Source organism: Solanum verrucosum, unplaced genomic scaffold, assembly GCF_900185275.1.
Source record: "Solanum verrucosum unplaced genomic scaffold, falcon-dt-bn FXZP01000034.1, whole genome shotgun sequence".
NCBI lineage: Eukaryota > Viridiplantae > Streptophyta > Magnoliopsida > Solanales > Solanaceae > Solanum > Solanum verrucosum.
Genome location: NW_026019959.1, coordinates 47,718 through 70,239, shown reverse-complemented (window position 1 = coordinate 70,239; position 22,522 = coordinate 47,718). Strand labels below are relative to the sequence as shown.

Genomic DNA, 22,522 nt, shown 5'->3' with positions numbered 1-22,522 from the left:
GGGAAGAGCTAAACGTGGGAAGGAAGTATTCAAGTGTAGGAATTGGGTGGTTCTGAGATTTTGGATATTTGGAATATGATTAAGATATTAAGCAATGGAAAAAATAGGAGAAGTTATTTAAGAGCTATTTTATTTTGGTGGAAGCTGGAAAGGGTAGATTATATGGAGAAAACTTTAAAAGATTGAATTTTTATGGGTTCTTTTTCTCTTTTTCTAGCAATTCGTGAACTATCCCATCTCCATTATCATTATCTGAATGAGCATGAGTTGTAGAACGTTTAACATTCAAATTTTAAACTTGGTTTTGATTTAAATATTCTGTGATCTACACTATCTAATTATAGCATGTTTTAATATTCTCATATCTACACTATTTAATTAGTTACCATAATTAATGAACTCCATTTCCAGTTCAATGACGTCACTTTAAATGGGATAACTGTATATGACTAGTGGAATATTGTGAAATTTTTTTGGGATTGTTAAAATAGAAAGAATGTCAATAATTTGCTTATAAACAGTATTTTATTATCATTGAGGATTCAAATTGCTAACCTTGACAAGCTTAGGGTTGAGATGTAGTTCCTTGTTGATTGATAATAATATTGATTAGCTAAAACAACACCAGGTGAGTCCTGGTTATCAAGAAGGCTATAAATGATCTAATCTCTCTCATATCCGTACCCAAGCCAAGGAAATCCATCATAGCATCTATATCAATTTAGTTTTTTCAGATTTCCCCGAAAAGCTAATGAGTTTAAACATTTGTATTTTAAACGTTGAAGTGCATCATTCTCTTCTAAGCGTCTAGAACTTTTTTCTTACCCACAAGATAAATGCTGGAAATGTACTTCAAATGTTTTTCATTTGTCTTTGGAGCTTCTCTTCTTTCTAACTTGTGAGGGTGGATTTTCCAGTCTTCTAGGCAATACCTACAGCATCTGTAAAATTATTAAAATTGTTCAGTTAGTTGAGCCAGTGTTTTAACTTTCCAGTTCCTGGCAGTTCATCCTTCATCTAATGACCCAAGTATTTTTTTTTTATTGTTTCTATATTGAGCTAGGTGGCTTTAGGTCTTTATTGGTTCAGTTAATTATCTATTTTGGTAAAATGTTTCAAAGTGCCTCTGTGGGGTATACAGCATGTCCTCTTGTGTGATGCCAATTCCTATCCAATGGGTAGGTTCATAAAAGAGCAGCCTACGCTGGACTTAGAGGGAAGAAGATATCAACGGGACATTGTGTGATTGCTTCTTTAACTCCTTTTCATTCTGTTATTCTCAGAACCCGTGGCAGATTGTCATCAGACTTCTTGTGCTAACCATCAAAACTCCACTCTACTTCTCTAATGGGAGCAGAGCACTATTCTCCTCCTTGGTTCAGGTGCGTGCATATATTCAAGTCTAATTTTCTCTCGTTACATAGTTAATAAGCTCCATATTATTTTTTTACTTACAAGAATAATAAAAAATGCTCCCTAATATTTATAAGCCTTTGTATTTAAACAGTGTTGCTCCCATGATGAAATGGACTGATAACCATTACAGAACTTTGGCCCGTCTCATCTCAAGGAAGACGTGGCTCTACCCAGAAATGCTTGCTGACGAAACAATTGTCTACCAGTGTGGCAATTTGGTAAAGTTCTGCTGCATGGAATAAGACTCTAGTGCTTTTATACCCAACTATAAAATACCTTTTTGTTTCTTACTGATAAGTAGAGCTAAGCAAAAAGAAGAGAATCATGCGAGTTAATCCTTTGTTCTTATTCTAGACAAAACGAAATGAGAAAGAAATCAACATTTACTGTGCTATATAGTATATAAAGGCTCACAATTGCAGAAGATTTAAACTCATATATGATAATTTAAATCAACTGTACCAGTTGATTTTTTCACTGAATGTGCATAAATCAAAATATCCTATGATTTTATTTTTCCCATTTGTTTTAAATCATGCGATGGAAAATGCTACTTTCTTTAATCTTGATCCTCTTGCTGCCAGCCCCAATTTTCATGATAAAAGGATATAGTGGATGTATGTCTCTGTGGTTATATGCCTACTTTCTACATGATCTAAACTGACCTTCTACAAAGAGAAGCTTACAGTTAACACTTCTATAGATGGCACCTGACACTTGTATTTGATTTTCTAAACCGATGAATCGTACTGTTTTTATATCAATTACTATAGACTCTTTGGGTTGTCTTTCAAGGGTCAAGTTAACCAAATTGGTTGGTTATTTTCATTTCCCTAAACTAAGACCCTTGTCCCTGTTAGATGGTTTCCTAGAAAAAGAATATTTATTTCGTTGGTGTAAAATACTTAGCAAAGAAGGGGATATATTATTGTAACATGGGCAGATCTGCAAAAAGAACTGCACCCAAGGGTGTGACCTAGTGGTCGAAGAAGTGGTTGAGAACCCTGAGCTATCTTGTTCAAAACACAGTGGAGACAAGAAAAATTAGGTGATCCTTCCCATCTGTCCTAGCCTTGGTGGATAGAGTTACCTGTTGCTGGTGATAGGTGGCAGAGTTCTCATTGAATTAGTCGAGGTCCGCGAAAGCTAGTACGGACACCACGGTCATCAAAAGTAAAAAGAAGAAAACAATAAAATCTCGTAGAGGAACTTTCTTGTACTGATTTGTTATTGCGCTTGCGGCTTGAACCTTTAAGAGCAGTTTGTCACTGTCCAATGCTTGTGTGTTTGTATCGTGCAGTGAGATCTGACATTCATGTGGTTTTTCTAATATACCGGGATAGATTCTAGGCATATGTCCCTGAGCAATATCCTACAGTGCTTCAAATTAGGGAAAATAATTTGGAGATCTTGGCCAAAGCGACACAACTGGCAACTTCATATGGCTTTGATGAAACTAATTTTAAGTCCGTTCTGCTTTTCCTATCTAAAAATATGAGTTTCTAGCTTTTATTCAGACCCAAAACTGATAACTTTTTTTTTTTTTTTGAAATTGATAAAAAAAAAAAAGAAGTATCAGTTTTGGGTCTGAAAAAACTGATATTTTTCTCTAGCCCCTGAGTAGCATGATATGGGTGTTTTGGTGTGTGCCTCATGCTTGATCCAAAGGTTCAGATTTATTTGCTTGATACATCAAATATATTATTTATCTATATACTTGCTCTGATATATTCACAACTTCTACAAGGAAAGTTTGTTGCTGAGGCCATGTGCGTACTTGCTGCAAATACAAATGTTCCCGTGAGTGTCAAATGCAGAATCGGACTTGATGACCATGATTCATACTATGAACTATGTAAGGTATTCAAACTTTCCCTTCCTCTCAGGAAATGAGCATCAAAAATCAATTCTTCAATGATCAATCTCTTGATTTTTACTTGTTCCTTCCTTTTGTCTTGTATGTTACAACTCCATTTTTATGTCCCAGCCTTGCTTCAAGGAAATCATCAAAATTGAGCTCCTTTAGTTTCTTTATAATATATTTCCAAGCAGGACTTTGCTGACCTTGTAACTGCTTGAACTTTATAGTAGATCTTAGACAGCTGACAAGAACTTGTAACTATGAACTAGAAGCAAATTCATGACCACTTGACTCGTAGTATTAGCCATGTCCCAAAAAGCCCAAAAATTGGTGGGAACTTGAAAATATTTAAAAACCAGATTTTCTAAATCTGATCAAATTTTATGGTCAAAATAAATCATGAAAATGTACTCACAATGACCATATGTATTTTTCTGGAAGTTTCTCTTCTCCTAATAAAACTTTTTCCTTTTTTGAATTTTTGACTTTTTTCACTTCGATACAAACAATCATGGATTCTATAAACATTTTGAAAACTTCAATGGGCCAAATGTGAATTTTGCCTCACCTTATAAACAAACTTGTGTAACCCCAAACACCCCCAAACACCCACAAACATCACAATCACAAGTAACTCCCCCTCAACTTCCTCTCTTTCTCTCTCTCTCTTTTCCCCCAAAAGGGCTTTTCCCAATTTGAACTCTTCAAAAATTCCTCGTACACCAAGATCTTTATCTCGTGTATGGCCTTTCACACAGCGTGCCCATTTACCTGGTACTACATTCTTTTATTTTTGTATTATTTGTTTATAGTTTTGTTTATTTTCTCTCTTTTTCTTTTTATTATCACTCTTCTATCTACTCTCTCTTATCTAGACCAAGGATGCCAAATGGGTTTTTTGTCTTATGGTTTGAAGTTGTTTACTAGGGTTATTTTTATAAACCATCCAGCGTTTTTGGGTGTGGGATTTGGCTATTTTTTGGTATAGCTGGAGGATCTGCTATCTCCCTCTTTATGGATGGACGTGACATTGCTTTCTCCGTTTTGTGTTTTGTTGTTTGCTTTGGAATTTCTGACCCAGTTGAGTGTTTTTGCCTTTATTGGTGCAGTCGAAAGATCTGCTTCTGCCCAGATGGGTTCCCAAAGGATAAAAATGGGTTCTTGGGAGATGTGACTAGGCTTGAGGAGTTTCTCAAGGATCCATGGGGTCTTAAGGCCAAACAACCTGCCACATGTCAGGTTAAGGTGCCCAAGCTCATCGTTGCATCGCCCCCACGAGTGCCTGTAGGTAATGGGGATGGTGAGGAGGCAGCTTCTACTGCTTCAGCTCAGACTAAGCGTGTTGCTTTGCAGAAGAAAGCTGCTGCTGCTGCATCTAGTGTGGGTGAGGATTTCGCTCGAGGGTTTCAGTCTGGAGATGTGGAGGTTAGGAACTACTGTTTTAAATTGTTACACGAAAGTATCCAATCTTTTTATTTTCAAATAATTATCTCCCCTCAGGGCTCCATGAAAGATGTTGGTGGAGAAGAACAAGGTCTATCAAATGTCAAAGTGTTGTGTAGGCTATGCTTTTCCAGTGAAACTGAAGGAGGTGAAAGAGCAAGGAAGATGATGTCATGCAATTGTTGTGGGAAGAAGTATCACCTAAGCTGCCTGAAAACTTGGGGTCAACATAGAGGTACTCTTATAGGCCACAAGATTTGTCAGTTTTTAGTGTTATACTTTTGCTAATATGCCCCTTCCTATAGATCTCTTCCATTGGAGTTCATGGACATGTCCCTCTTGCCGGGTTTGTGAGGTAAAACTTTTGATTCTTTTCAATAAAATAATGGAATATATTTGGTTTTGCTTTCTAATAACTTCCCATCATGTGGCAATTGTACCATGAGTTTTTTTTCTTCCTTTAATGTCAATAAGAAGGTCAAAGCTAATTCGACAAAACATTGACTTTTATTACCTAACAAAATGGAAAAATTAAATTTATATGAGATATCAACTGATGTCCTAATTTTCTTTGCTAGCCTTATGTAAAACCCTGAGGTTTTCATATTTACGAATTTTAGGTTCTAACCTGTTGCCTAACCCTATGAGAGGTCATCCATGTCAGTTCTAACACACAAATCTTGGCAAGGTACACTGATAAAAAAAAAAGGGATCCTGACTAAGGTCGCTGTCTTAACTATAGAAATAGGTGTTTTCAACTTCTTTGTGTCTGCATGGACAGTCAATTCAGAAACAAAGATATTGCTTTTAAGTCGATGCTTTTAAATGGATCTCTCCGTATGCTTATGGTGTACGATAGTCAAAGGAGATGGAAAAACAGGTAGAATTTGACCCATGGCCCCACTTATACGCAAACCCATTAGTCACTAATCATACACTTGCCATATCAACTACCTTTTGTCCTGTAAGAAATAGGGAAGACTACTTTCCACTAGATCAAGTGGACCCAACTCTAATATGCACCATGTCAAAGCCAAATAAGCTGCAAGCAATAATAGCTTATAATGATAAACCCATGTTGAAACCCCGATCCCTGGTTGTAAGAAGTTTTTAAATGACGGTGTTTTCTTGGCTTGGTAACAGAGTTATGGTGGAAGGCGTCGAAGTGCTCACAAGCTGGTCAAGGCACCACAGTTTTGAAAAGAAGTTATTTAATGTGAAATAAGTCACTATAGTTCCATCAGTTTTATGTTTTTTCTTTTTATGGTGTAAATTTTGTCATGTTAAGTTTACAAGGTGTTACTGAATCAGATTAGGTTTTCTTCTTGGTTTTTGTTTCCTTCTCTGTTTCTCCAGCTTGCTTTTTCAGTCTTTTATGCTTTTGTCCTTGTGTTCTTTGGTGACTTTAATTTTTTTTTTGTTTGAGGAAGACTTTGATTTTAGTTTTTGTTTCACATTAAACCTTCAGATTGTTGGAATGAGGTAGTTTAATCTATCTAACCAATGGTTAACCAAAGCAAATCAAACAGAAGGTTATAACCAACTAGCCGTTAACCTTTATCCCTTCCTTTGTTACTCTCTCCGTGGCACCACGAGACTTGCATCTAGGTTTACTATGGAGGTTTCTTGGGGGCATAGAAAAATAGCCTTGTAGGTTGGAATATTGGTAGGATTTGAGCAGTACTTTGAAAATGCAAAAAAAAACAATAAGGTCTTTAAAGTTTTAATCAAAAGCAATAAGAAGCGTATGATTCATCAAACATATGAAATTACCTAAATATATGAATCTAGTACTTGTATGATCAAGTAGCGATTAGCATTATTATTTTCAGTACCTATTATACAATAATGACAATATGTAGATTCTATACGTAAAATGAAATAGAATGAAAATAAATTTCAACGAGGTCACAAAATAATGATGGTCAATAGCAACATTGGTTTTAGATTCTCAATAAATTGATTGTAAAAGTAATTAGTTTGCAGCATTTAATTTCATATTAAATAGCTTTTGTAACTATACATAGAGTTGAAAGAGAAGCAAAAAGAAGCTCAAAATCAGCAGTAGTTTAAGATGGGGACTTGCATAGAAAGAAAGTGTCATCTTTTAAGAAGAAAAGAAAAAGAAATTTTAAGGAAATACATAATCTTAGCCTTACTACATAGAAAAGTCAATTCAATTGATTATTTCAATGTTTGGAAGTGGGGTTTGGAAATAATGGAATGTTCTCTGTGAGGTCTTTTTATAAGAAACTATTGGTTAGGGAGGATATGACTTTTCCATGTTATGGAATATGGATCTCAAGGGGGCTGAGGAAGGTGTGCGTTGTCTTCGTTAGTTAGTGTTACATATATAAGGAGGCAGGTGAAGATGTGGATCATCTTCTCTTACATTGCGGCCTAACCATGAGGCTATGGTGGGATAAATGTTGGATGGTTAGGCACTCCGTGAGCATTGGCAAAAACTGTGAAAGATTTGATGTTCAGTTGGAAGAGCGGAGAAGGAAAAGAAGACGAAGGTCTTAGAACGTGGTTCCACTTGCTTTAATGTGGGTACTCTGGAGAGAGAGAGAAGTGAGAGATCTTTTGAAGGTGTAGAGTTGAGTTTCTCTCCATCAAGGAGTAGTTTGAGTTCCCTTATTTTCTTTTGGTTTGAACAAAAAGTCCCTTGTTTTTTACTTCCTCCGTTCCATTTTATATTATTTAGTTTGACTCGATCCGGAGTTTAATAAAGAAAGGAATAATTTTGAAAATTGTGGTCTAAAATAAGTAATAGATATTTGTGTGACTTAAATCATTTCATTAAGGGTAAAATAAACATTTTAAAGTTATATTGTTACTTAATATAGAAACGTGTCATTCTTTTTGGGACTGATTAAAAAGGAAAGTAAATCATATAAACTAGGACAGAGGGAGTAGATGAGTGGGTTGAGTTTGTAGAGAATCATATCCTTTTGTAGATTTTTTATCTTTTGATATATTCCTTTTATATGGCAAACTTGGCCATGTTTATGAATGAAAATATGTTTACTAGATTAAAAGAATACAGAAAAGCAATAGTAAAAGTAGAAGCGTTAAAAATTTGAAATAAAAAGACAAACATGTCAAACAACACTTAATTGTAGAGAGTAATCCTAGTACCCATATATCCAAAAAAAAAAAAAAACCCACTCTTTTTGCTCCCTTATCCCTATCTTTTCCATATTTTGAAGTTTTCAAATAAATTTCCGTGCTTCGTTGAAAAAAAAATCTCTCATCTTGTCTTTACCAAGTTTTTCCAAAGCGTGTACATCATAGGTGCAGCAATAACCCCTAACTTGGCATCACTAGCTTGCATTGAAACTGGATTTGGGGATGTGAAGGGTTTTTGACATATTGAAGGAAGAAGTGGTAGAAGGTGTCAAAGGATGGTGCTCGTGGAATTGTTAATTTTACTGTCCGAGTGACTGCAAGAACTGGATTGAAGGTGTTGCATGTGTTGCATGGGCAGGAAATGAGTTTATTGGTTGGGTATAGTGGTATTTTATCAGGATGTGGGAAATTTTGTGATGGTTTGGAGGGAAGGGGTGGTAGAGAGTGGAAGATGCCAATACAGTATATAAGGACTAGATTTGCTCTCACAAAGACTAGAGTTTATGTGCTGATGAGATATACACAAGTGAATGGAGTTTAACCTATTTTCTTTCTTTTCTATTTGAGTGGCTCATGGTCAGGGATGTTACTGATAATGGTTTTTTATATGCTCCTGTTAAATTGCAAGGTAGGTTGCTAATCTATTTGAGGCAGCATCACATGAAGCGCAGTTTCTACTCAAATAATGATTATCAAACATATTAACTTGTAAAGATCTCTTCAAGTATGAAATATCTTTCAAAAAAACTATTGGAAGTGTCCCTATCGAGTAGGACTATAAATGAAACTATTGGCCGCTTTTTGTTTGTTATAATCTTTTGCCTAAAGCAACTTTTCTGTTTGATAATCGGACATCCGTTCTGCATCATACTCTAGTGATTATTGCATTTTTAGCTATTCGATGTCTATGTTATTGTTCAACTCATGTTCTTATGCATACTATATTGTTCATATATGCTTACTGTATGTATGCTCCCTTTTTGGTGTAGGGCTGTCAAACAACTGGAGATCCAAACAAGTTCATGTATTGCAAAAGGTGTGATGCAGCTTATCACTGTTACTGTATGCAGCCTCCACTCAAGGTGGATTATTGTGTCTTACTCTTCCAGTTCTGTATAATAGTAAAACTAGATTGTACTCATTGTTTTTGGGATGTGCAGAAAGTTAGTAGTGGGCCTTATTTGTGCCCCAAACACACAAAGTGTCACAGCTGTTGTTCTAATGTTCCAGGAAATGGACTGAGCGTGAGGTATGTAGTATGGGGCCATGAGCAGCTTGTGGACATTCTCTTGGATTCAAGTTTTGCTGTAAATATTAATTGAACAGTCTAATTAACTCCATTTTAGTTAAACTGCTTATTCATGTACTTCTCTATGTCCTTTTCTCTGTATCTTCACAGAGGAACATCATGTAGGAGTTCTATTTATGTTATATATTGTGATAAGGGCTATGAAAGCAATTTAAATAAGTTCTCTAGTTTTGGGCTTTCCCGTAGCACAGTTAATTTTCTGCACTAATATCTTACAGAGATTTTAAAGTACAAATTATTGCAATAGTGGCATCCAATAATGTTGTGTGCTGCATGTGATTTATGAAAATCATTTGAAGGCATTGCATATCCTATGAAAATCATTAAAGGCCTTGCATATCCTATTGCCTCTGAACAATTGATATCTTGATCTATGGCAGGTGGTATTTAGGATACACTTGTTGTGATGCTTGTGGAAGATTATTTGTGAAGGGAAAGTACTGTCAAGTTTGTTTGAAGGTTAGATATTTTGGCCGTTATTATTATTTGAGCTTCTCTTTGTTTAATCTTACAATGAGGTTCTCTGTAGTATGGTGGTTTATCAATGTGAAGTTTCTAATTTGTCGTCTATAATTACTGTATGCCTTTGGCTTTCATTGCCTTTCCAAAGAAACCAATTGTTTTTCTTCCCATAGGTCTATGGGGAATGCAATTAATCTTTTTTTTATACTATAGGTTTATAGAGATTCTGAAACAACTCCTATGGTTTGCTGTGACATTTGCGAGCGCTGGGTGCACAGCCAATGTGATGGCATCAGGTTTACCTTAATTATTGCTTTTAAGATTATTAATTTATGTGGTTTGCGAGCTATTGCATAGGAGCGGAGGTTTTACCCTGTGCGCACCCAAAGGTAGTGGCTGCAGGTTTCCCTTGTCATAAAAAAAAAAAAAGATTATTAATTTATTGGTTTTGCTTTGGCGCCTTTCTTATGAAGTGCAATTTTATTTGTTAACACGGGGCTAATGTGGATGTGCATTAGGTTAGACTTTTCTGTTCTGGAATTAAATATCCGAAATTTATTATTGACAGCTTCCTATACCTTTTGTGGTGCTCTTGCAGCAGATTTTGCTTTGTTAAAATGTGGGAAGTGTTACCAAGAATAGTGTCATCATTCTCCTTTGACTTTGATTGTTTCATTGAATAAGTGAATGGTATTTTGGGGACTGCTGCTTATGCTGCATTCGGCCTTATTAAGAATTTAAAATTTAAATGTAAATTTTCTGGAGATACGAAAGCTCTGCAATCTCGGGCTTCTACTGGTTGTAATTCAGGGTAGATGACATAACTTATACGAGAGAGACTGAGACGAGAATGACAAATCTTTTGTGTATTGATTTATTGACATTGGTATATTGATGTGATTGTATGAATGATATTGCTTCATGGACTAAGCTATAGCAGTATGAATGAATGAAAAAGAAGAAGAAAATTACTGTTTGGGTTTTTATAATTTTCTACAACGATAGTGGAAAAATATGGCCAATTTTGGGGAATGCGTTGCATTAGACTGTCAGATTATTGGTGACCGTCATCAATGGGAAAAAATCAAATTCTTTGAAGATGATAAGGAACAACTCATGATGTCTAAAAGCTGTTTAGCACTTTTTTTTTTGGTGGATCAGAAAACAACCTCAAAGGAAAGTAAAGGGAAATTCCAGCTATTTAGATTTTAAACAGAAAAAGTTCCCTTCAACCTGTGTTTTGGACGGCAAAAGGTGACAAGGGTCTGCTTTGCCGCGAGGCGTTCGCCTTTTTGAATTGAGGCGTCAATTAATACCAGAAACTTTAAATATTTAATTGTATATATACATATCCAATATCTCAATAGCAATAACATATTAACAAATATATCAATTCAAAACTAATAGTAGAAAGTAGATACTAAAAGACTAGAACTTGAATGACTCAATAATTCATAAGACAATTAACAAGTAATACTAGGACTCTAAAAAACGGAGACTGCATACTGCTGAGTGCTGACAGAAATAAAAAACAGGGCATGAAAGAAGAAGAGGAGAAGAAGAAGAACAAAAATTGTTGAAAACATACTTGATGAGGTCGCGAAGCAGAGGACTGACGAAGAAAGAGATGGAAGAGAGAAGCTGAAGATCGCGATTGCAAATTTAAGGTCGCGAAGCTTAATGAGAGAAAAAAAGGGAAAAGAGAGTCGTGTTTGTCCAAAACACCAAATAAACCCTAATATTGCCTTTTAATTATTAAATTAGGCATGTTTTGAAAAAAAAAGGTGGTGCTTCTTGTCGCCTTGCCTTGCCACGTCGCCGCTCCCCTATTCTCTCCTTTTTGAGATCGCCTCTCCTCGCTAGTAATAGGCGACAAGGCCTCGCTTCGCCTTTCGCCAAAGGTGATAAGGTGCTCGCCTTTCACAAACCCTGCCTTCAACTATTTCGGATGTGTATCTTTTTTGAATTCTTTCAATGGGGAAGTTTGATCTATTAAAAGGTGTGTAGCACTTTCATCAATATGAGAGAGGGAGCTTCAGGGTTGTACCTATACAATTAGGATTTTGCAGCTATAACTTCCACTGTAGGTCAATCGAGAATTCATTTTCAGAGCTAAGTTCCAAGGTGGCAATTTTCATTTTCATTTTCATTTTCAACTTAGTATGAGAGAAACTATTGATTGACACAGTTGGTCATCACGCTTATTTAAAAAGCAAGTGTAGAGAAGCTACCGTCTTAGTGTTATGACTGAAGGCCTCTACCCTTCAACTATTTAGGATTGTGTCCTATTTTGGTAGGAAAAAGATTAGAACTACTTCACATATATGGCAATTGAGTTCATTAAAAAGGGTTAACGGTTGGCAAGGAAAATTGTTATCCCTTGGTGGGTTACCATCCTTTCAAGATCTTGATTAACTAATGACAAATCATTTCAAACGACGACTTTCAATCGACATTTATGAACATTTCCCTAGTATAATTTGTTGATAATTATGGAGGAACCTAATATTCATGGACTTGCAAATCTTAAGTTAAATAGAACATCCTTTGTCCCAATTTATGTGACATACTTTCCTTTTTAGTTCAATTCGTAACGCATGTCACGTTTTTATAATTGGAAATAATTTAACTTCAAAACTTTCCCTTTACCTTTATTAAAATGATTTATAGCCACACAAATGGTAAGTCACAAATTTCAAAAGTCTTTCTCTCTTTCTTAATATTTGTGTAAAGTCTAATGGTGCCACATAAATTGAGACGGATGGAGTAATTATGTTGAGGAAAGAGGGAGTAAGTGTTTGTACGGAAAAGTCATAAGTTACATCTCGTGGTTGTCCACAAAGTTATTTACACACCTTAACTTCACATGCGATCTAATACTCCCTACTCTTGCTTGAAGTGTAACTAGTACCCCAAAAAGGTGATGTGCCAAAGATAGCTAAGTTGCTCAAGCTCGGGTGCTGATCTAGAGGTTTGATCCTTTATGATCTAAATTTTATGGTTTGGGGATACGAATCTGGGTATGGATACGGGGGTGCGGGGATTCAGGTAAAAATTGTTTAAGATAGATCCTCAATTCAAGTAAAGCATAATAAATTAGGTATGAAAATAATGGAGAAAGGAGTAGTTATATAGTCCTTAATTTATATAATTATTTGTAAGGGAAACCGTGGTGGTTCAAAAAAGTCATTTACACACCTTTAACTCTACAGGCGACCTAATACTCCCTACTCTTGATTGAAGTGGAACTAAGATCCCCTAAAAGGTGATGTGGCAAAGAAAGTGTTACCAATTTCCTGAAAGTGCGTGAGAAGAAGAGAAACAATACGGTACCAACAATACATTTGTCATCTTCTAATTGGTTGTTTTATAATTAATGAAATTTAATTAATATATTCCTTAAAATATAACAACATACACATTGTTATCTCATAAGTGGGGTATGATGAGGGTATAGTGTATGCAGTCTTACCCTACCTTATGACGGTAGAGTGGTGGATTTCGATAGACCCTCAGTTCAAGTATAGCATATCAAATCAAATATCAAAATAATGGAGAAGGAAGTAGTTATATATTCCTTAATTATATAATATAATTGTTTGTAGGGAAAAGTCACAAGTTACATCCCATGGTTTTTAAAAAAAAGCATTTTGATAAGGCACGTATCTTTAATACTTATTCAAGGAGGAAAAAGCGAAGAAAGATAGGAGAAGATAATGATTTGCATCTTCTGAAATTCCTGGAGGTTTCACCCATGGAGCATGGAGCGGTTACTTACAGTTATTAAGAGTTATTTAGCAGTTCCTTATGGTTACTAGAAGTTTCTATCCTTATCCTAAATAGTTATAAAGTAGTTATAGTTATCTATTATGTAATAGGAGATCTAGTAATGAGTAGACAGGTGGTAATATATCTTTTATATGCAAAAAGAGGTTGTTCTAAGAGATACGAGATACTTGTATCTCTTTGTATTTTCTATTGTTCTACAAGATACTCGCGACTCTTTGTATTTTCTGTTGCTTTTATCCAGTAAAAAACCTCGGTTTCTATCATTGGTATCAGAGCAGTAAGATCTGCCATGGTTAATACACGAACCAACGCTTTCCACAACGAACCTATAATGTCGATTCATGATCAGATCGACCAACAATTGACCACTATAGCAATAAAATTGGGAGCCATTGACGCTCTTGCTGCTGATGTAGCTGCATTAAAAGCACAAAACAAACAAAATCAACATGGAAAATCTAAAGTTTTAATGGAAGAGGGCGAGGTTGATAGCACTTGGAGGCATTAAGAAACTTATCGATGTTTTTACACAAAGATGGAACTTCCCAAGTATGAGAGAGAAGATCCTCGAGGTTGGATTTTGAAAGCAGAGAAGTATTTTCAAAATTATCGAACACCTATGATTGCAAGGTTGATGTGACTTCAATGTATTTTGAGAGAGATGCATTGGATCTATTTGCTTGGATCAACAGTGAAACAACCATTTATTACTGGGATGAGTTGGTGAAAGTTATGCAAGAAAATTACGGACCCACTGAGTTTCAAAATCTAAATGAATATTTGTGTAGTATCCAACAGACTGGATCAGTGTTTGAGTATAGGCAGGAGTTCGCAAAACAAGTAGCACATGTGCAAACTTGGCCAGAACATTGTTTGCTTGGAGTTTTCCTTAGCGGACTCAAAGAAGACCTTCGTGTGGACGTTAGGATTCACAAGCCTCGGTCTGTGTATAAGGCGATGAGTTTGGCCTTAGGATATGAAGGAAAACAAGGACTAAACCAGTCTAGTAAGGTACATGTTTGGCCTTATGGATCAAGACCTACATCAATTGGGACTTCCTCTCCAACGGCTCGGGAATCCTATAATTTTCAAACATCCTGCCAGCCAGTTACACGCCCTTTTCAATAGTCATCTCTTCCAAACACTCGCCCACTAAATTCTGAACAACAAATTCGACGAGAAAAAGGCTTATGCTACCATTGTGGAGACAAGTTTACCCCTGGTCATCGCTGCAAACTTGTGACTTTTGCACATTTGGAGTTAATGCAAGAGGAAAAAGATGTGCAAAGTCTTGGCGGTAATTAGAATGAAGAGATACTCCCTACTGATTTGGGGGAAATCTCTTTTCATGCAATTTTGTTCAAAAAATCTGGTTCAACTTTAAAACTTCAAGACACTCTTTGCTGCCATAAAGTGTTGATGTTGGTAGATAGTGGTTCGATGCATAATTTTGTAGCAGAAGAAATTGTCACGAAACTTGGGTTGGCAGTCCAATATATCCCTACTTTTGGTGTCCAGATAGGCAATGATGAAATTATCAAATGCAACAAAGTTTGTCATAGCCTGTCAGTAGAGGTTTCTAACTTGGTCATAAAGCACGATTTCTTCCTTTTTTCCTTTGGTGGCGCAAACATGGTGTTAGGTATACAATGGCTAGCATCCTTGAACATACAAGCCAATTGGAACGAGATGTTCCTAATCTTCCAATTGAATGAGAAAACTTATAAACTGCAAGGTGTTCCTCAGAAAACACTCACGACAACATCTTTCCAATCAGACCTTGAAGAACAGATGTTGACTGGAGATGCTATGTTGAACCTTATGAAGGCAGATTATAAACACATAGACCTTTCTTCTAATGTTGGTGATGCTTCTATTTTACGTCTTCAGCCATATCGCCAAAAATCTTTGTTAGTTGCACAGTTTCCCGATTTTCACCTTGAGGACAAGTCGTCTTTCCGAGAGGGGTGTACTGATAAGGCACGTATCTTTAATACTTATTCAAGGAGGAAGAAGCGAAGAAAGATAGGAGAAGATAAGTTAGGCCCAAGACTTAACTTTACGTGGTATCATAGCAAAATCAATCTCACTCAATGTTACCCCAAATCAAAATCCACACGTTCAACACTGGGGTGAAGAATGAAAAAATTCCCACATCGGTGGTTAGTGCGATAGGTGGTCTACTTAAAATCCTTGGAGAATCCTCTTGAGCTAGCTTTTGGGGTGTGAGTTAGGCCAAAAACTTAACTTTATGGATACATAATTCAATATACTTAAATAATATATTCCTTAATTTATATAATTGTTTGTTGGGAAAAGTCATAATGTGGTTGTCCAAAAAAGTTATTTACACACTTAAACTTTACTTGCGACCTAAAGCTCCCTAATCTTGTTTGAAGTGGAACTAATATCCTCCTAAAAGGTGATGTGGCAAAGAAAGTGTAACCAATTTCTTGAGAGCGCGTGAGAGGAAAAAAACACTATAAATGGTTATAACAATACAGGTGTCATCTTCTAATTAGTTGAAATATAATCAATTATACTTGATTAATATAGTCCTACGAATTGTGTTTTCTTAATATTTTCTTTATTCCTTTCCCTTTTTTCTCTTTTCTTCCTTTTCTCTTTCTTTTCTTTTTCCTACACCTTCAGTTTCTTGGTTAACTTAACCCGACATGCACTATATCCGTTAGTCACTTCCCCTGCGCCATTTTCTTTTCTTCTTTTTTCATCTGTAAATAGTTTTCTTTCTAGGGTTTGATATTGAATAAAATGCTGAAAAATTCATAGGTTTTCTTTGAAAGAAAATTTGTTTGTCGGCCATCATGTTTTCTGGCGAGGTGGGTATTCTCTCTTTCTTAAATATTGTACAAAACGACCTTTTCAGATCTTTATCTTGAAATATCGAAAACAAGATTCAAAAGCTATGATAAAAAAATTGCATCTTCGCTGGAAAATTAAATTCTGGTGATCTTCCTTTTGTCCTTTTTGGAGCTATCTATCTCAGAATTACCTTGTTAAGAAGCTGATAAGGCACGCATCTTCCATACTTATTCAAGGAGGAAGAAGCAAAGAAAGTTAGGAGAAGATAATGATTTGCATCTTCTCAAATTCCTGGAGGTTCCACCCATGGAGCATTGAGCGGTTTCTTTCAATTATTAGTAGTAATTTGACAGTTTCTTATGGTTGCTAGAAGTTATCTATCCTTATCCTAAATAGTTATGAAGTAGTTATAGTTATCTATTATATAATAGGAAATGTAGTAATAAGTAGACATGTGGTAGTATAGCTTTTATATGCAGAAAAGGTTGTTCTAAGAGAAACGAGATACTTGTCTCTCTTTATGTTTTCTATTTTCTATTGTTCTACGAGATACAAGATACTTGTGTCTCTCTTTGTATTTTCTCTTGCTTTTATCCCGTAAAAAACCTCGGTTTTTATCAGAAGCCCTTTGAATTATGAGTCATGGTTTTTGTGTGTGGTGCATCTCATTATTGAACTTAATAATGCATTATTCTAGTCACCACCAAAGCCACAAAGGACCATCTAAATTGAAAATAATATGAAGTAGAAAAAGAAGGAAGAAGAAGGGGAAAATGTGAAAAAAAAAATAATGACTAATAAGTTGAATTTTAAAAAAAATATATATTATACACGTGTCAGGCACTTGTATAATAACACTTCTACATAAATTTGGTATTCTCTTGAGAAGGGGGGTAATAGTTCAACTTAAAATAAGAATAAGGAGTAGGAGGTCACCTGTAAAGTATCAATATGTAAATGACTTATGTGAACAACTATACGGTATTTGTGTGACTTTTCCCTTGTTTGTACTTTGTAATAAAATATTTTCCAAATGTTGATTTCAAACTACCACAGTTAAAGCCAGATGACATAATGTGTTGGCTTGTTAGTCTTGCATTGACTAGATGAAATTGGAAATAGATGGCAAATGGATGGATCAATTATATTTGATTCTTATATAGAAAAGTTTTTTTGTTATATTTGAGTTATTTCTTTTTGGAGCAATTCAGAAGATTTACGTTTATTTCTTAAATGAAGAATTTGAAAAAATATCCTGGAATAGTTATCGAAATGAATCTTTTTCCTGGAATAATTATTGAAATGAATTAATGAGTACATATAAAATTTAATTGAACAAAAGAAACACTGAACTTTGACTTTTTTCGCTTTCTTAAACTCGAATTAAGAACAGTGTTTCCAAGAATAGTCCCATCATTCCCAATTGACGTTTATTGTTTCATTGAATGATCGAATGGCATTTTGGGACTGCTGTTTATGCTGCATTCTGCGTTGTTAAGATTCAAGTCAGTTGACAGGGCGCTAGTTCTAATTTCCAGATAGCTCTCTTCTTCCCTTCACTATATAAATATTTTGACATATTTGTGGTTTGCCAATTTGTTCACCTGTCATTCATGCGATATAAAGGTGTTAACTTATGCAACTTCGATTGTACTTCCGCTTAAGCTTTGAGAGAGGGACTCCATTGGATGTTTTAATTTGAAAATGGGTATTTACTTTGCAGTGATGAAAAATATTTGCAGTTTCAAGTGGATGATTTGCCGTATTCATGTCCAACATGCCGCGGATATAGTTATAAGGTGTGTTTATGGCAGTGATTAATTTCACTAGAAAAGTTAATCGAGAACTCTATCCTGATAATTCTCTTTTGATGTTCTCAGTCGATAAATCTTACAAATGCTGTTCAGGAGCTTTGGAAGAGGAGAGATGTAGCTGATAGGGATTTAATTGCAAGTTTGAGGGCAGGAGCTGGGTTGCCTGTAGATGATGAAATATTTTCTATTTCACCCTTTTCAGAGGATGAAAATAGTGCTCCTCTAGTAAAAACTCAACATAAACAATCCTTAAAGTTTTCTCTTAAAGGTTTAGTTGACAAATCTCCCCAAAAGAGCAAGGAATGTGGAAAAGCTTCTGGTAAGGAGAAGGGGTTAGCTGGACAAAATGAAGGACATCCTGATGCTCCATCTGGTGGATATAGTGCTGGTGATGTCAAGAATGATGAATTGCAGGCTTATGGGGAACTGAATAGCTTTTCTTCTCCTGTTGGTAGCTTAACAGAAGGTATATGTTCATTTAATGAGGCAGGGGTCATAAAGCACAAATTTATAGATGAGGTTACTGGAAACATGGGTAAGAGGACAGTCCAAAGGAATGGTAGCAAGCCTCAGCATTTGGATGGGGATGATGTTGGGATTCAAACAAGCATGCCAAAGACCTCCAAGGGGCCAAATGGTAAAAAAAAATTCTATATGTCGTCTTTGGGTTCTTCTTTCTTTCCATTTTCTAACTTGCATGAATCTTTTTTTTTAAAACTATGGCTTCTCTGTAGAGTTTGATGACTGTAAATATGCTTTTGTACTTGCTTGCATCACTTATGACACAAAAGCTACGGTTTTCAAAATTGTTATCTCATCCAGACAAAAGGTTGCGCCATTGAGAAAGATGATTATAGTTTTCCTCTGTGCATTATTATTTCTTTGAGATTTTCATCTATGATTGGTAAGGAATTCATATATAAGTTGTCCTAGGGCTTTAAGTGGTAAGAGAGCATCGCGTGATATGTGGATTAAGATCATGTCATGGGTGAAACCCTGCTGCCGACAAAAGCCTGATATTTAAGTGAAGAAGGGTAGATGGGTGTGCTCATTATCCCCACTGTTTTGAACCTTATGTCACTGGCCCTCTAGGATTTTTCGGTTATAAAGAAAGGACATATAAGTTGGCTATGGAATATCATTAAATACTGTGATTCTTGGGTTGCTTTTTGTTAGTAGAAGTCATAAGTAACTCTAATATACTTGGTTATATAGAAAGGACATATAAATTGGCTAAGGAATATCATAAAGTACCGTGATTCTTGGGTTGCTTTTTGTAAGTACAAGTCAAAAGTATCTTTAATGTACGTTCTTGCAATGCTTTTTCTTGTAAGAGAAATACTTGAGTGGATGTAAACTTATGCTGCATATTTCTTCTCCTTTCCTTGGATAATTAGCCTGCTTATTTGGCATATTTGGAATGTGTGCTTTGGTCATCACGTTATCTGATGTTTGTTATTTTTTTTTCTTTCTTTTTGCTTCTTCATGACTTAGGTGGAAATTCTTTTGAAAGTAAAGCAATGGGGGATTTTAAGTCATGTTCTCAAAGTTTAACAATACAATGTTAATATTAATTAAACAATGATAAAAGTGTAAGCCAGTAGTTTAAAACTTTTTTCTTTTTATGATCTTGACAAATCTTGAAAGAGTAGCACTGATGTACATCTCACTTACAGACTTCTTCCTTTTTTCAAGATGCTGAAACTACTTTTGATGTCTTAATGGATACACACCGGCATAAAACAGAGGAGTTCTCTTTTTATAATTCATATTTTTTCCTCTGTGTGAGTACTTGCAGCTGAAGAGTCCGAAAGCTGCTGATGACCCAGAAAAAAATAAATTAAAATAACCTAAAGTGATTAAATTTCATGCTATTATTATTATTTTCTGATGTTAACACCCACCTCCACACACACTGTCGAAATGGATAGGTGGCAATACTTCTGTTATTTCCTAATTGTTATTTATAATTCGACTTCTGGATGCGCTCTTGCATCTGTTGTTCCCTAAAATTCTTTCAATTCAATATCTAGATTGCTTGATCAAGTCCATAAAATCTCTTGAGATAGAATAATTAGCTTCAATACTCTATACTCCTGTTCTTATATGGTGTAGATTCTCTACTTTTTGGTATAACTCTTGTATATGGGAGAATTTCACGTTAATAAAATTATTTACCTTATCGAAATATATTCTTATATGTACTTCTTTGTGTATCAGGTAATGAGGATTGGGTTCAGCTGAGAGAGAATGAAAACTCAGAAAGGAATGACACTGCAGCTAAACTTGGTGGTGGAACAGGTAAGACCTGTTGTAACTTGTTTATTTTTATGTTGGGGCCGGTATAGAAGGTAAGATTGTATTTGTTGGTTTTAGGAGCATATTTTTAATATTCCATTAGTAACTTTTCTTTTGGCTCTCATTTCTGTGTCAAAAGAAAGTAACTTAATAAAGATCAAGAAAGTTAGCTCAGAAGCTACTCATTTCCCTGCCAAAGTTGGTGGAAGATTTGCCGATGGATCTGGACCTTATTCTCGACTCAAGACTTCTGGTATCTTAGGAAAAAGAAGCAATAACGGTAGTGTTATTACAAAGGCTGGAGCTGAAGTTCCTGCTACAAGGGACAACAAATTGACTTCTGTTAAGCATGCCGAAGCTGGGCCTGCTTCTTGTGATGACCTGAATGAAGAGAAAAATATCTCACCTTCATTATCTAAATCACCGAGAAAGGATCCAAAACCTCTCCAAAGGCTCAATTTCAAGAATCCTTACCATGAAACTCAAAATGCATTGGCGTCTCCAGGAGAGGAGGAGAAAAGCATGGTTAAGGGCCAGAAGTCTACAAGAAAGAGAGTACCAACTTTTGAAGAAAAAGCATCAACCAGGTCTGATGATGATTCATCACAGCGATATGAAGACAATACAATGGATGACTTCTCGGATCATAACTGGATATTGCAGAAGTTGGGACAAAATGCAAAAGGAAAGAGAGTGGAATTTCATCATCCGTTTGATAATACCTGGTAAGTTTATTGTTACATCAAGCTGACTAATCTGCATACTTAAAATTTATGCAACTTAAATGGAAATGAGTGCTGTGATATTCTGGATTAGTAATCATGATAGCAATGAGTAAAGGGCAATAAATAGAAGCTAGAGCTAGTGAATTGCATTGGAACTTAAGGATATAGTAGGATAAATCAAAGGAACTCATTGTCTATAGTTAGAAGTTTGATTTGGGTGTTTAACTAGCGTGGCTTCCTTGCTGATTCTTAAATATGAAATTGTGGAAGAGCATTCATATAAATCTGTACCACACTTTCCTTGAGGTGTGCTAGTTTGACCTTTCAATTTGTTTTCTTTTTCAGGCATAGAGGGACTGTCGTAGAAGTCTTTGAAGGCTCATCTGTTGTGTCTGTTGCTCTTGATGATGGGAAGCCGAAGAACTTGGACCTTGGAAAGCAAGGAATACGTTTAATATCTCCGAAGCAAGACTGTTGACTGCTATTAAAATTGGTTATTAGATGCAGCGTATGTTGCGACTTTGGATGACAAGAGCATGGGCAACTATTGATTCCCAGAGTTGTTCCTCAAGGTTACTGCACCCTGCATTGCGTGTTTTCTGCAACTTATCTAACCTTTGGTTTCTGGATTTCCATGTAGGCATTGGTTTGGTTCTGTTTTATTGTCACCTTTCGTTTCCCAGTTTATAGATTCTCTTTTCTGGTCAGAGGTTGAACACAGTTTTTTGAGCCTTTTGGTGGCACTTTAAATTAATCTTGTTGGGTTTACCGTTTCAATGTAAAATTTCTAGAGATTAGAAAGTTCTGCTGTTACTGGTATTAACTCAGAGTAGATGTCGTTGTTATACTATAATAAATATATTATAGCCAGCTGAGCTCTTTTCAATATGAATTGACAGAAATCACCATGATACTACGGTAAATTCCATTAGATATAATCAGCTTGAGGACTTAGGCAACAGATCATTTGAGGCACTTGGGACACAATTTGTGTCTATGGTATGGGCCCATGAGGGTACATGTAAGAGTAATTTTCACAACAGAGGCACTTTAATCCCTAGTTACCAAACATAGTGAAAGTTTGGCTAATTATTAGTATCAAGATTTGTGTTATGTCATTGATGCTATTTTTTTAAATTCATGTTGTATCAATATACAACATGCTGAAATTAGTAGTATATCTGTGATAGAACAACTCACGTTGTATCACTGTATTAGTTTATTAGTGTCCCTCGATCGTAAATTCAAACTAGAAGGATTTTTAGATACAATACCAGAAACATGACGAATTAGGATCGTTATTTTTATGTGCGTATGCTAGTACTAGCTATTTTGCAAGGTTTGAAAACAAGGCTTTTTCTTCCGCATAAGTTTATATTTTCATATAATAATATTACATAAGTTATATTATGGTCGTTCTTTTTTCCACTATTGATGGTGAATGTTAGTG

General features: G+C 35.5%; 1 protein-coding gene across 2 annotated transcripts; it reads left to right on the top strand.

Annotated features, from left to right (window-relative positions):
- The first annotated feature begins 1,304 nt into the window (after positions 1-1,304).
- LOC125814884 (uncharacterized) lies at positions 1,305-21,955 on the top strand. Of its 2 annotated transcripts, none has more exons than XM_049494337.1 (15): positions 1,305-1,382; positions 1,508-1,634; positions 3,164-3,271; positions 4,387-4,702; positions 4,778-4,955; positions 5,026-5,075; positions 8,842-8,934; positions 9,013-9,101; positions 9,542-9,620; positions 9,837-9,919; positions 17,959-18,034; positions 18,116-18,686; positions 20,270-20,350; positions 20,487-21,072; positions 21,418-21,955. In XM_049494337.1, exons 5-15 carry the CDS (start codon positions 4,784-4,786, stop codon positions 21,548-21,550), a joined length of 2,013 nt encoding a protein of 670 aa, XP_049350294.1. In that variant the 5' UTR covers positions 1,305-1,382; positions 1,508-1,634; positions 3,164-3,271; positions 4,387-4,702; positions 4,778-4,783; the 3' UTR covers positions 21,551-21,955. The 2 variants fall into 2 exon arrangements, with proteins under 2 accessions (XP_049350294.1, XP_049350293.1); XM_049494336.1 differs by having other exon boundaries at positions 3,164-3,276.
- Positions 21,956-22,522: the final 567 nt, after the last annotated feature.

Coding starts and splice junctions, on each gene's coding strand:
- LOC125814884 (XM_049494336.1), top strand. CDS start 3,245: ATGACCATGATTCATACTATGAACTATGTAAG. Junction 3,277..4,386: donor CATACTATGAACTATGTAAG/GTATTCAAACTT, acceptor TTATTGGTGCAG/TCGAAAGATCTGCTTCTGCC. Junction 4,956..5,025: donor AACTTGGGGTCAACATAGAG/GTACTCTTATAG, acceptor CCCTTCCTATAG/ATCTCTTCCATTGGAGTTCA.